Genomic DNA, 14,258 nt, shown 5'->3' with positions numbered 1-14,258 from the left:
CTGCATTTTCTGGAAAGCTGGAGTCCTCTCCACCCTTTGGCACCTGCTCATATAGAAGTTGTTCTCTTGCCCCCCTCTCTCTTCCTTGTTACCTATCTTTTAAATTTCATCCATCTCCTCTTCAATGAAGCCTTTCTGACTGCACAGGCTGGGTCAAATCCCCTGTCATATTCCTCTCCACGCCCTTATCTCTGCAGTAATATTATATCTATTTCCATGATTATTTCATTCGTGTCTATCTTTTCCCATAGAGGCCAATACTAAGAGATAGAGCCCATGTCTCTTTTGTTCCCCATTCTAGAATCATGCCTTGATTACAATAGATGCTCAATAAATTTTGATGATTGATCAAATGAAGAAAAGGGAATCTATTTTCATTTCTTCTCCAAGTCACTGTGCTCCCATTGATTCTTTATTTGCACCATTGTTACATCCTGTAGCTTATCCTATCTCATATTATAGTTTTTCCTGTACCAGTTGTATCTCCTGCACACTCAGTAAGCTCTTTGTTGGTCAGAGCCATGGCTTATGTATCTTGGAACCCTTTTTTGTATCCAGCAAATGTCCCACATGTAGGGACAATAAACACTTGTCAGGTGTTTATTGAATTTAACTAAATTTAGCTGAAACTGATGGCTCTCCGGTGTTAAGAAAGTATGGTATCTCCCACCTTCTCCAAAGTCTGATCCATAAACTTCAAGTTAGAAATTAAACCTCAATAAAGAGCCATGTCTTCTGACTCTCCCTGTTTCACCTATCAAGAATTCAATCCACATCACTAATTGTGCACCTTTGGAGTAAAATCATTACTCTAATTTCATGAGGAGTACAAAGAAGCATAAGCAAATAAATTACACCCTTTATGTCTAATCCTATCAATCAATAGAAGCTGATTATAGTACTATGTTAAGATGGATCCTTCAGCCATGTTGGATCCCATAAATGGTTAGTATGTCTGCCATGGGCACAGGAAGGGAGGGTTGTGGGACATATGCTAGGTATCTGCCATCCCTTACATGGAAACAGAATTACCATCAGGAGGAAGTGTGTAATCACTGTCAAACAGGCAGTACAAATAATTGCAAGGATGTAGAGAAGGCAAAGATCACTACAAACTGACATGCCAAGGAAGCTATTGTGAGGAAGAAAAAGAGGAACTGGGCATTGAGGAAAAGGTGATATTCAGATTAAGCACTGAATACGGAACCAAGAAAAAGGCATTCCAGGAGAGGCAGCTGGCATGAGCAAAGACACAGAGGTGGGCATGCATAAGCAACATTTCAAAGACAGTGAGCCTAGGAAGACATTTCTTGACAGAGATTCGTAAAGGATGTGGTTGAAAGGCCTTGGATGTAACACTAAATCATCGGTGACAGGGAGCCATGAGAAGCTTGTGAGACAGGGAGTGACATGATCACTGTTCTCAAGCACAAAATGTTAAGTCACAGGACTTACTTTACTCATTCTACCATTAGCAGAGTCAGACCTTAGGTAAAGCTTCCAAACAGCTATCTCATATTAATTGCCCTTTAACTCTCTGTTTAACTCCATACGGTTTAAGCCACTAGATGATTTTTTTCCCACAGTTTCCCACAGTTTAAAAATAAACTATCTATATCAGGTTACTCAATAGGAAAATGAAAGAATATCATCATACTTTACCCGATTTCCCCTATTTCCTTTTTCTCCAGATGACCCTGGGATTCCGCGATTACCCTAAAAAAAGAAAAATGAACAGAGAACCTGCCTTTTATTAGTCCCACCAAAATTTTTCTTTATGTATTTTCACAATTCTAGCCAAGAGTGGAAAGTACCTTTACTACTCTATTTCTGACAATGTGACACATTAGGTGTTTTGAATAACCCTCCCACTGAAAATTTAAAATTCCAGATAAATTAAAATATATTTTGTATACTTTAAAAATCTGATTTAAGGCCGGGCGCAGTGGCTCAGGCCTGTAATCCCAGCACTTTGGGAGGCCAAGGCGGGTGGATCACCTGAGGCTAGGAGTTCGAGACCAGCCTGACCAACACGAAGAAACCCTGTCTCTACTAAAAATACAAAATTAGTCGGGCGTGGTGGCACATGCCTGTAGTCCCAGCTACTCAGGAGGTTGAGGCAGGAGAATCACTTGAACCCGGAAGGTGGAGGTTGCAGTGAGCCGAGATCGAGCCATTGCACTCCAGCCTGGGCAACAAGAGCAAAACTCCATCTCAAAAAAAAAAAATCTGATTTAAAAAATCCTTATGGTTCATAATAAAGAGAAAGCAAAAACGCAGACAAGTAATAGCTCATGGCTGTCCTGAGGGCTTCTTGTAATTGTGTGTGTGTATGTGTGTGTGTGTGGTGTGTGCATGTGTGCGTGTGTGTGTGTGTGTGGTGTGAAGGGCCTCAAACTGACAATTTATTTTAGGGTGGTCCCAGAACGTAGTGCCACTAGGAACACATGACAGAAGCAAACAACCTCAACTCAGGCCTTAATGATGTCTCACAGATAATGTTCCATCAAAAAATGAGTTTAAATCAAAAGTCACAACACACATGAGGGAGATGCCATGAAGGAGAAGCCAGCAGAAACAACATACACCAAAATCGGACCTGCAGTGACTGCAAATATTGGGATTATAATATACTGAATATAAAATGAGTATATTTAGTATGTTTAAATAATTAGAAGAGAATGAACAAAATAACCAACTATGAAAGGAGACCAAGTAGATTTCAGAAAGGATCAAATAGAACCACTTAAAGTGAAAAATATAATTAAAATTAAAAATTCAATTGACAAATTAAATATTATATTAAATGCAAGTGAGGTGAGAATTAGTGAACTAGAAACTGAAGAAATTATACAGAATGCAGCACAGAATGACAAAGAAATAGAAACATAAAAGAGCAGTTAAGAGACATTGGGGACAAAATAAGAGGTTTTCACAAATTTCTAATTAGATTTCTGCAAAGAAATAATACAGAAAATAGGAAAAATAAAATTTCAAAATGATAATTTCAAAATTAAGCACTGAAGATTTCCAAAATTTATAAGAAACATAAACACTCAGATTCAAAAGACTGACAAGTCCTAAGCAGAATACATAAAAAGTAATTCACACCTGGACACATCATATTGAAACTGTCAAAAACTAAAATCAAAGGGAACATTTTAAAGCAGCCTTATACATTTTTAAAAGTTGCTTACAAAAGAACAATTATTTTGACAGATAAATTCTTTTTTGTTTTTTTGAGACAGAGTCTCGCTCTGTCACCCAACCTGGAGTGCAGTGGCGTGATCTCTGCTCACTGTAAGCTCCGCCTCCTGGGTTCACGCCATTCTCCTGCCTCAGCCTCCCGAGTAGCTGGGACTACAGGCGCCTGCCACCATGGCCGGCTAATTTTTTTGTATTTTTAGTAGAGACGGGGTTTCACCATGTTAGCCAGGATGGTCTCGATCTCCTAACCTCGTGATCCGCCCACCTCAGCCTCCCAAAGTGCTGGGATTACAGGCGTGAGCCACTGCGCCCAGCTGACAGATAACTTCTTAATGGCAATAATGAAAGGTAGAAGAAAATAGAAGCCAGAAGACTATGAAATTACATTTTCCTTTTTTTTAATACTCTGAGCCGTCACACTTACGTATTTTTTCCAAGTCTTTTCTTTTTTTCTTTTTTATTATACTTTAAGTTCTGAGGTACATGTGCAGAACGTGCAGTTTTGTTACATAGGTATACACCTGCCATGGTTGAAATCACATTTTCACAGTGCTGAGAGAAAGTAACCATCAACCAGAATTGCTTACCCAGTGAACTATCTTTCAAAGAGATTTTCAGGGAAACAAAAACAAGAAGAGTTGACAATGAACTGACCTTCATTAAAGGAAATTCTAAAAATTGTGCCTTAAGCAAAATAAACATGATTTTTTCATGTTCTTTTGAAGGTATCAATGACTACAAGGAAGGTGTCAGTCAGATGAGTAAACATGAGGGTAAAGCTAGATAAGCACTGACTATATAAAACAACAATAAGAATGTGTAATTGGTAGAATTTAACAAAAACAAGATGGAAATAAAATACTAGACAATAATATGTAATATGGGAGGGAGTTTATTAAAGTTTCTAGAGTCCTTGTATGTTGAGGATGAGGAAAAATACAGAGATTAACATTAAACATTGTTGAGTATGCATGTTAAAAATTCTAGCTAGTCATGAAAAGCTGTACTCTCTACAAGAGTATAAATGCCAGGTTAATAGAGAGGAAGACATTAAATGAGAAACTTCTGCACCTGTTCTCCATCCAAGCCATCAACTCCTTCCTCACCAGGATTGCCCTGTGAAGCAAAGGAAGATCAGAATCTTAGAGACAAGAGAAAAAGGTTTATGTAAATATTTCTTTGATGTTAATTTCCTTGCTAATATTTTTTCAATTGACACAGAATCTAGACTCTGTAACACTTATATACTGCACCCAGTTACTAAAAAGTAATGATTTTTTCTTCGTGAAATAGTTATTAGGGTTATATACTATTTTACCTCATAGCTTCAGGTGCTAAAAAATGTATATGTATTTTTTAACCTCAAAATTTGAGTGGATAAGAAAGACTCCCTTTAAACTTTTGCACTTGGAACAAGTAGCTGTTTCACAAGATCAAATGAAACACTGGTTGTCGAATGCTAAAAATGGTCTTTTTGTCATCGACCTTCTTTATAAAGATGGCAAATATGCCTGAATTAATTAATTTAATGGAAACCTGGTAGTTCACAGATTAAGGAGGAACTAAATGAGTGTGTGTGCATGTGTGTGCATTTTGGGAGATAAAATTTTAAAAAAGAAAAGAAGTGAAAAACTGAGGCTAATTACGAGATAGGAGTAAAACTGGGCAGTGGCATGGTGACATCTCATCAAATATTCCACCGCTTACAAATTATGGGCCCTTCATTTTGCCAACTAACCCAAAATGACCAATAATATATTCATTATAAAGAATCTTTCAAAGAAAAAGCCAGAGTTTCACAAGCAAAATAAAATGCATTTGCATGTGTGAAATAGTTGATTTACTCCTACTGTCTACAAAAGAAAATCAAGTTTCAGGCATTTTTTTAACCAAAGCACAGCTGAGTTATGCGTAAAAATAAGTATACCGAACTCTTGGACTAGAATTACATGGCATATTTGCCACAGGCCGCAGGAGGTTAATCGGTGGTACCAGAAAACATGAATAAGGAAGCTCCATGAGCCCTTGTCTGTCTTGTTCATCATTTTGTAACCACTCCCTAGGATAATGTGGGGAACAGAGTGGGTACCTAATAAATACTTTTTGAGTGAGTGAATCAGCAAATGGATACTATGGTTCCGAATCTGAATGTAAATCATTCCCTTCTTGTGCCAACTCCTTTCCTAACAACCTCATCCCAGCACTCCTCTTCCATTTGACACCCACCTTGACCAGACCCAGCCCACCACACCCTGGATTCAGGACCAACATTTCTAGACCATCATGTGATGAATACGGTGGCCCAATTCTTATATAGAGTCAGCGAGGATTGCAAACAATATGTCACTGCCTTAAACCTGAAATACATGTCTTACAAATAGTCACTCATTAGCATGGAAGTTTGGCTATTAATATCGTCTGACAAATTCTCTTGTCTAAAAGTCTGAAGCCTCACCTCACTCAAGCAAAGAAATGCGATTGAAATAAGTATTGCATTTCCCAAAGAAACTGCTATCCAGTTTAAGAAGGATAAAGGAGATTACCTACCGTCTCTCCTGAAAATCCTCTTGCTCCCTAAAGTTAGAAAGAGATCAAAAGAATTGAGCTTGAATGAGATTTTTAAGCCCTTGTTTCATTTAGGAAACCATATGTTCCCTGGTTTGAAGAAAATACAATTACAATATTAGATCAAAATGAAGACGCCTTGTCTGGCAAATGTGGTGGGCATTACAACACCCTGGTTATTACTACCCTCCTTTGCATGGAAGCTGGAGAAAATTGCACTTTGCAATTCCTCACATAGAAGGAATGAAAGGGAACAACAGTGACCTGCCTCTTATTAAAATGATGATATTTTTCAAACAAAAGTGAGAATACATTGGCTAGCAAGCATGAGAGGGCTTCAAGGAGCAACAGGAAAAATGAACTGAAAGAGTAATTTGATAGGTATACAGAACATGGTCATTGTGGTTAGGACAACTCTCTTTAGGATTCTTAGATTGTAGAATTTTTTTCTTTCAGTTTATTAAGGAAGATTCTCCAGTCCTGGACAGTAGAGGGACATTTAATGCAACCAACCGAAAATGTACCTGTATCCCTTTAGCCTTTAAAACTTTAGTGTTCTCACATGGACACAGGGAGGGGAATAACACACATTGGGGCCTCTGTCAGGGGACGGGGTTAGGGGAAAGAGAGCATCAGGAAAAATAGCTAATGCATGCAGGCCTTAATAGCTAGGTGATGGGTTGATAGGTGCAGCAAATCACCATGGCACACATTTACCTATGTAACAAACCTGCACATCCTGCACATGTACCCCAGAACTGAAAATTAAAATAAAAACAAAAACAAAAAAAACTTTAGTGTTCTCAATCCTACTTCCAACCACCAGCACCTGTCACTCTTTTCTGAGGGTTTTTTCAGGGACCAGGGCCTGCTCTACCCACATGCAAGACAGACCAAAAGTGCTAGGAACTAATACCTCCTGGAAGCTGCTGTTAACTAATTCTTGATGGGATTTGGTGTATAAATACCCCAGCTCCCTCGCCCCTTAACTGGGGTACATTGAGATGCATGTTCAACTCTGGGGTGCCAGAGTTCTTCAGCAGGATTAAGCTCCATCTACCCACAGTGGTGATCTGATTGATAATGTACCCTTTTCAGGCCTCCTTTCCTCCTTATCGCACTTCCTTACTTCCCCACTAATGTTTACTAGAATTATCTCCCAGTAAAATACTTGCAATTGACTCTTTTTCTCAGGCTTTACTTCTGGAAAACCTTTAATCTGAGGAGGAGCTAAGACTCCATAGCTATGTTGAAGAGTTATGATTTTCCTCAAACTCAAGAGATGAAGCCAAGAAAGAGAAAGAATCCCACAGCTCAAGGTCACACTCACCTTAAGTCCCCTCATACCAGGGCATCCTTCCTCACCTCGGAGTCCAGGAAGACCTCGGGGACCTCGTTCTCCCTGTGGAAGAAGAAGACACATGAATGCACTCAAGCAACTGTCTCTGTCACCACAAGCCAATTCAAGCCAGCAATAAGGACCTTCAAAATGACCAAACTATGACTTGGTCCTTACCGTTGCTTTTACAACCTCAAAGATCTGCTCAGGTCACCTGCAAGGCACTCAGATTGTTAATCCATCAACTGCTCATAGAGATGACTCCAAACCACACAAACCCAAACTATCTGCATTTTTTAATCAATTCAGTTAAGGCTTATGGGCAAAACTTCAGAATTCAAATAAAACAGAAGGTCTGTCTGAACATTTTCTTCAGTCAGCTGAAATTGGATGGAGGTTTCGCTGTGGTCCCTCAAGGAATAAACCATTATTTGACCCTTTCTCTTCCAGGTGAATTCTTACCCATTCCTAAGGTATAAGTCCTGTGTCACCTCCTCTCCTGAGAAGCTTTTCCTGTTGACCCCACCCAACTGTCCCTTCAATTTCCTTGTAGTATTTGGAGGATACAAATCAGCACATATCATAGTGAAATGTGGTTTTACACATCAGAATCTCCTGCTATATTGTGAGGTTCATGGAGACAAAGACAATGTCTCATTTCTTTATCGCTGCATTTCTATCCCCAAACACAGCATCTGATATCATACAATAGACATCCAACCAGGATTTGAAGAATGACTTACTGAATTATATTAATAAATATAACCTTTTCATCTAGGTATTAGATTAGGAAGGGAATTGTAGATATCATGCCTTTTGCCAAGTTGATTAAATATTAATTGGAAAGTACTGCATGTCACATGAGCTTTAATCAAAAGACAATCTACATTTGTAATATCTAACTTTGACTTAATTAGGTTGATAACTACATATGCTATTCAGGACAGTAAAAAGACATGAGAAAATGAGAACTATGGATCTAGAATGAAAGGGCATGTATTTGAGTCCTAGTTCTGCTTCCAGCCTGTTGTGTGAGCTTAGACAAAAGCACGAGATCACAAGATGCCATGAATCACAATTTTCACCATTTATAAATGTGAATCTAGGTAATACTGACTCTAGTCATCTCATAGGATTATTATATTGAATGTATGAGATGCTGTATTGGAAATACTTCACAAAGTATATGGATTGAACAAATGAGGTGTTTTGTACTTAGATAGCAATAGATAACAAAAGCACAGGTTCTGGCATCAGACAGACAGTTTTGGACACATCTCCAACCCTCTCCAACCTTAACAAGTCACTTACTCTCTCTGAGTTTCTACTTTCGCATCTATAGAACGAAAGTATTAACACATACTAGCAGGGTTGTGATAAGGATTAAATGTGATAATACATACAAAATGCCTAATGCAGGGCTTCACACACAGTAGATGCTAAATAAATGTCTGTTTTCCTCCATTCTTCCTAGTCTATTTGTATTTTTAGCTTCAATGTGTGGTGTTTAAGCTTCATCTGGAAAATGCAATCCTAAAATATCTACTGTACTATATTGCAATGTATAGTGCTATCAGTGTGAATAATTGGTTGTTGTGTTTATTAGAAAATAGTTGATATATACAAAACAAATGCTCTTGATAAAAGCAGAGACATCAAGGAAAAATTTATTTTTAAACAAAACTAAAAATAAACCCACTCAGCATGACTACTATTTAAAAAAAAAAAAAGGAAAATAACAAGTGTTGGCAAGGATGTGGAAAAATTGGAACCTTTGTCCACTGTTGGTGGGAATGTAAAACGGTGTAGCTGCTGTGGAAAACAGTATTTCTAATTCAAATATTAAGCTCTATAATGTTTAAAAATTGGTCTCTCATCTACTCACAGTATTTGCTTAAAGCTATAAATAATATCTATGATTTAATGGAAAGACTAACACCACTAAAAGGTTTTCAAATGTTTGGCTATTTTATAACAAATGGGAATAATAATAATAACATATATACATATATACACATAATAATAATATGTATATATGTTATCATTATATTTATATATGTTATTACATATATATATATAGAGACAGAGAGAGGAAACTAAGAATGTTTAGCCCTGTGTCTGGCATATATAAAACTGTCAACAAATGTTAGATGTTTTTGTTACTACAAAGTTACATAAATATTTTTTGTGACCTTAGAAAATCTGACTTTGTTCTATAAGTAAGGTTTTGCTGTGTAACCAATGCATAAGTTATTATTTAACCACCCATTCATAACATATTTCTTTTAAAATATACAGAATTTGGGAGTCTGACAGATTGCATTTTCCAAAGCCAGAAAACAATATCTCCCATTCCACACGCTCTGTGACCATGCCCCTCCTCCATGCTGGGGAGGAGTCTAAGTCCCCCCCTCTTGAATCTGGTCTGGACTTAGTGACTGGCTTGCAACCAACAGCATGAGAAAGCCATGTTACAGCCTGACTTCTGAGGCTGGGTCATAGGCCTTGCAGCTTCAGCCTTGGTCTCTTGGAGCACTCCCTCTCAGGACAGACCCTCCCTGCTGGAATGCTTCCTGTCAGTTCCAGCTCTACCTGTCCTTGTGCAGTTCCAGCTCTACCTGTCCTTGTGCAGTTCCAGCTAAGACGCCAGAGCAGCAGACATGTGAGAAGGGGCAGTGGGTCCTCCAACTCCTGCTTCTAGAGCCCAGACGGTCTAGTCTGAGACTAGTCAACCCAGCTGAGACCCCAGGCGTGGAAGAAAGAGGCCCCTCTTTTGCTTCTTTTTCAGGGTCCCCACCCACAGAATCTGTGAACATAATAAAATGATTATTTTACACAACTAAGTTGTGAGGGTTATAGGGGGCAGTGGGACTGTAAGTCATGGGTAACTGGAACAATGATTTAGTTATTTGTCCTTGTACACTTTCAACTTGAACTTACAAATTTATGGGCCCCATTCTGAAGCTGGTCTACATCTGCACAGAGATGTCTCTGCTGTTGAGTAGACCAATCTGACCAGCTTTTCAAGCCAACAACATTAAAAGCCATTCAGAGGACAACACATTGTGAAGTCGCCTTCTCTTGTGATAAATGTATTGAAAAGAAACTAAGACCTACTAGAGTTGTTCTTCAAATACAGGGGCTATTGAGCACTTGAAATGTGTCTGGTCCAAACTGAGATGTGCCTTCAGTGTAAAGTAACATTTAGAAGATAGTGTATAGAAAAAGTAAGATGTCTCATTAATTTGTATATTAATTACTAATGAAATGATAATATTTGAGATATATTGAGATAAATAAAATATATTATTAAAATTAACTTCACCTGTTTCTTTTTACTTTCTTTAAGATAGCTGCTATAAAATTTAAAATTATAAATGTCACTTGCATTATATTTCTAGCCCTGTACTAAAGGGTCTTTACAAAATATCTTGGTTTTATAATGTTGGCACAGTAAAGAAGGGGGACAAAACCATCTTTCACTCTAGACAGACAAGAATTTGGTTTATCCTGTTTGTCTGAAATTGGAGCCAATTGTCCTAATGGGTGGGATGGACCTTACGTCATTCTCCTAACATTGACTGGGCTCATTGAACCACAGACCAGGCAGAAAAAATAAAATAACACTTAAAGGACATTTTAAAACATAATAAAAATGGGAAGGAATATTTTCATCATTTCTAAATAAAATAGCAAAAATCCATCAATCACGTTCCTGAATGTATTTCTAACACCTAAGACTGTGCTTACTGAGGAAAAATAAATAGAAAAGTTGAGCAATTATCTTGTAAACATAAAGAAATGCGACTCCGTCTCAAAACAAAAAACAAAAAAAAAAAAAACAAGAAACGGATGAGCTTACATGGGTCTCAGCAGCTACATTTTCCCCTGATTTCTGCTTATTTTCCAACACCCTGAATGTTTAGAATAATAAAACAATGTGCCACTCTAAGTGGAGCAACGACAACATAGATACCAGTGGTTCAGAAAGCGTGGTCAAAGGGCCCCTCGTGTTTCCAAGATCCTTTTGGGAAGGTCACAAAGTTAAAGTTATTTTTCCAATTACACCAAAATGTCTTTTTTTTTTTTTCATTCTTCTCTCCCAAGTTGTGGTAAAGTTATCAAGAAGCCACATGGCAAGTGACAACACCACAGACTGAATACAGAGACAGATTGGAAATCCAGCTGCCTTCTAGTAAGCTAAATATGCTAAACAATGCCTCTTTCTCACTAATATTTTTTGTTTGGGAAAATACAGTTATTTTTCATAAAGAAATATGTCATGAATGTTAACTTTAGTGAGTTTATTGTTGTTATTTCGAAATAAGATAAACAATTTTTAATATTCTTAGTTCTAATTTCTAATATGGTAAATAATAATACATGGAAACCACATAAACAAAAGCTCTTCAAGGTTCCCAATAATCTTTAAGAGTGTAAAGGTTGAGAGGTGCAGGAAATTGAGAGATTTTGGTTAAAAGGTACAATCTTTCAGTTATAAGTGAGTAAGTTCAGGGGTTCTAATGTACAAGATGGTAATTATAGTTAATAACACTATATAATATACTGGAAATTTGCTAAAAGAGTAGATGCTAAATGTTCTTGCCACACACAAAAAAAATGGTAACTATACGAGGTGATGGACATGTTAACTGACTTGATTCTAGTATCATTTCACAATGTATACATATATATCAACTCATTATATTGTACATCTCAAATTATACAATTCTATTTGTCAATTATACCCCAATAAAGTTGGGGTGGGGGGAAGAATATAATGTTATCCTCAGGCCAAAATATTTGAGAACCAGTGGTATATACATGAATCAACCTTAAAATAGGCACCAGTGGCAAAGTGGTTTTCCATAATTCAAAATTAACCGAAAACCATGGGATTTAAAAATCCTTCTGGCATTTATATTATGTAATAAAAATGGTCCCTATCACATCCCAGTCCCCTAGCTCACAATTCTCTCTATAATATACATTTCCTCCACAGACAATCACATGACTAATAGATAACTTCTCTTTGCCCAGCATATCCCCAGGGGTGTGTCCAGAGTTACGTGCAAGCCATCGGTGGCTAACTATAACTCCACCATCTTCTCAGCCACATAGGGAAGCATCTGAATGACCTGTAGTAAGAATGGTCTTAGATTCTCTTCAATTATTTTGTTAACCATTTACAAACATAGATAGCTTAGTAATAGTAACAAATTATCTGCAATTTAGCTTATGATTAACAACTACTTTGACATCCATGCACACTAGACACAGACCACATTTTCAGTTAGTTCAAATTCACTGATTAAAAAATAAAACAGCCATACTGAATCATTAATGCATTCCAGAAACTATATATTTAAAAAGCAGATCTGCCTGGCATTTATTATAATAAATGTCTATTTTATATATATATTAGACCCACTTTAAATGGCATAGATGAGAAAAACTTTCATGACTTAGGTGCAATTAAATATTGCTAATATTTGATCCATTTTGCCATGTTCTTTCAAAGTAAAGAAATAACATTCGGTACTTACATATCTGCCTTCCTCACCAGGATGACCGGGTAACCCATCAAAACCCTTCTCTCCCTGAGAAGACAAGAAGTCAAAATAAATAACTTTGCCTCTAAATTATTTATTTCTCAAATCTATGTGAAATAAGAATTGTTACCAATAGATACCCTTGTCTCACGGAGTTGTCATTTTATGGAGAATCTACTAAATATCAGGCACAATGTACAGAGATATACAGAAACAAATACTCGTGTCCAGTGTTACAGTGAAAACCTGCATACCTGTTTATCTCAATAGTCAGTATATCAAACTATTCTTATTTTCCAAAATACCTTCTTCAGTCATTCTATTGCAAAAATCCAAATCAAGACTTGTTTCTAGTTAAAAGCGCAAGGAAAACTGTTACTCTTAAAGAAGGTTTCAACCTTGTTTTACAAAACATCCGTAAGCAAAGGTCTTCCTGCCTATCTTATTCATGAGAAATGGTTGTTTATTTCTGTATGACTCAACTGTCCAGTTTTGTTTTGTTTTTTTACTTCTTCTTACACACCGAAACACACAAACCATTTCCTCTCAAGGAAGTTTGGCTTGCCATGTTATAGTCAGATGTGTTTATTTAGTCTAAAAGCTGGTCAATAAGACCTGGAAGGCATATTTTATTTGTGAGCAACAAAGATATAAAAGTCATTATGACCATCTACTTAATTCTTGCAAACAGAAACAGCAGAGAAGTCAAAAATTTAAAATACTCCCATCTTTGGCCTTAGAGGCACAGGCACAAGCTGCAAAGAAACATACCAAGAAGCTCCCTAAACCTGATTTTCTGATTCTCCAAACTGTTAATGAATAACAACATGACAGGGAAAAATCTAATGCTAAGGCATGATTACAATTTATTTTTCAAACAGTAATTATAAACTTTATACTATTCTAAATTTAAAAGATTGATCTGCAAAGCCCTGAAGAGCTCATTCCAACAATCTCATGGAAAATCTTCCAAAGAGAACGTGTAAAAAGATGACACAAAGCCAGCAGGTGTAACTTAACCTTACCTGTGTGTTTGTGATTATACCCTCATTATAAAGCTTCAATCCCTGTGATAATGGAACCTTGCCAGCCCTGAATATCTGAGGACCATTTCTAATGAGATACTCTCCCTTAGAAGTGTTAAGGAGTAATTTTCCTATTGATTAACCTAGAATTGACAGAGATGCAACTCTTTTCTCAGAGTTTGATGCTGTAGAAAAGAATGTTAGATGGGAAAGAGGCATTTACTACTATAAAGAAAGCAGATGTTGGACAAGTGAAAATATGGTAGATAAGTGAAAACTGTGCAGTGGCAGAATTTGTGACATTATTTGTCAAATGAGCATAAGAAGGTAGCATAATACGGTGGAAATCATGTGGGACTTAGAGTCAGGCAGACATAGGGGCTTAACTCCCAAATGCATCTTCATAATGATGCAATTTTGGGAAAGTGATGTCACCTTTCTGAGCCTCAATTTCACACATGTAAAATGACATCTACCTGAAAGTGTTTGTTAGGGGGGTAAAATTAGAAAATGCTGTTAAATACATAACACAGTCTGGTATGTAGCGGGTACTGAAATATCGTCTCTCTC

General features: G+C 37.1%; 1 protein-coding gene across 1 annotated transcript in view; it reads right to left on the bottom strand.

The window, feature by feature from the left end:
- LOC100461955 (collagen alpha-4(VI) chain-like) overlaps nucleotides 1-14,258 on the bottom strand; it is an 89,528-nt gene that overhangs the window by 50,076 nt on the left and 25,194 nt on the right. Inside the window, exons 12-16 of the mRNA XM_054552577.2 lie at nucleotides 12,658-12,711; nucleotides 7,103-7,174; nucleotides 5,755-5,781; nucleotides 4,279-4,323; nucleotides 1,663-1,716 (exon numbers count right to left, since the gene is read on the bottom strand). Coding sequence (XP_054408552.2) covers nucleotides 1,663-1,716; nucleotides 4,279-4,323; nucleotides 5,755-5,781; nucleotides 7,103-7,174; nucleotides 12,658-12,711 — 252 coding nt within the window. The remainder of the gene's footprint in view (nucleotides 1-1,662; nucleotides 1,717-4,278; nucleotides 4,324-5,754; nucleotides 5,782-7,102; nucleotides 7,175-12,657; nucleotides 12,712-14,258) is intronic.

The sequence above is a fragment of the Pongo abelii genome, chromosome 2, assembly GCF_028885655.2.
Source record: "Pongo abelii isolate AG06213 chromosome 2, NHGRI_mPonAbe1-v2.0_pri, whole genome shotgun sequence".
Taxonomy (NCBI): domain Eukaryota; kingdom Metazoa; phylum Chordata; class Mammalia; order Primates; family Hominidae; genus Pongo; species Pongo abelii.
This window is presented reverse-complemented; position numbering and strand designations above follow the sequence as displayed.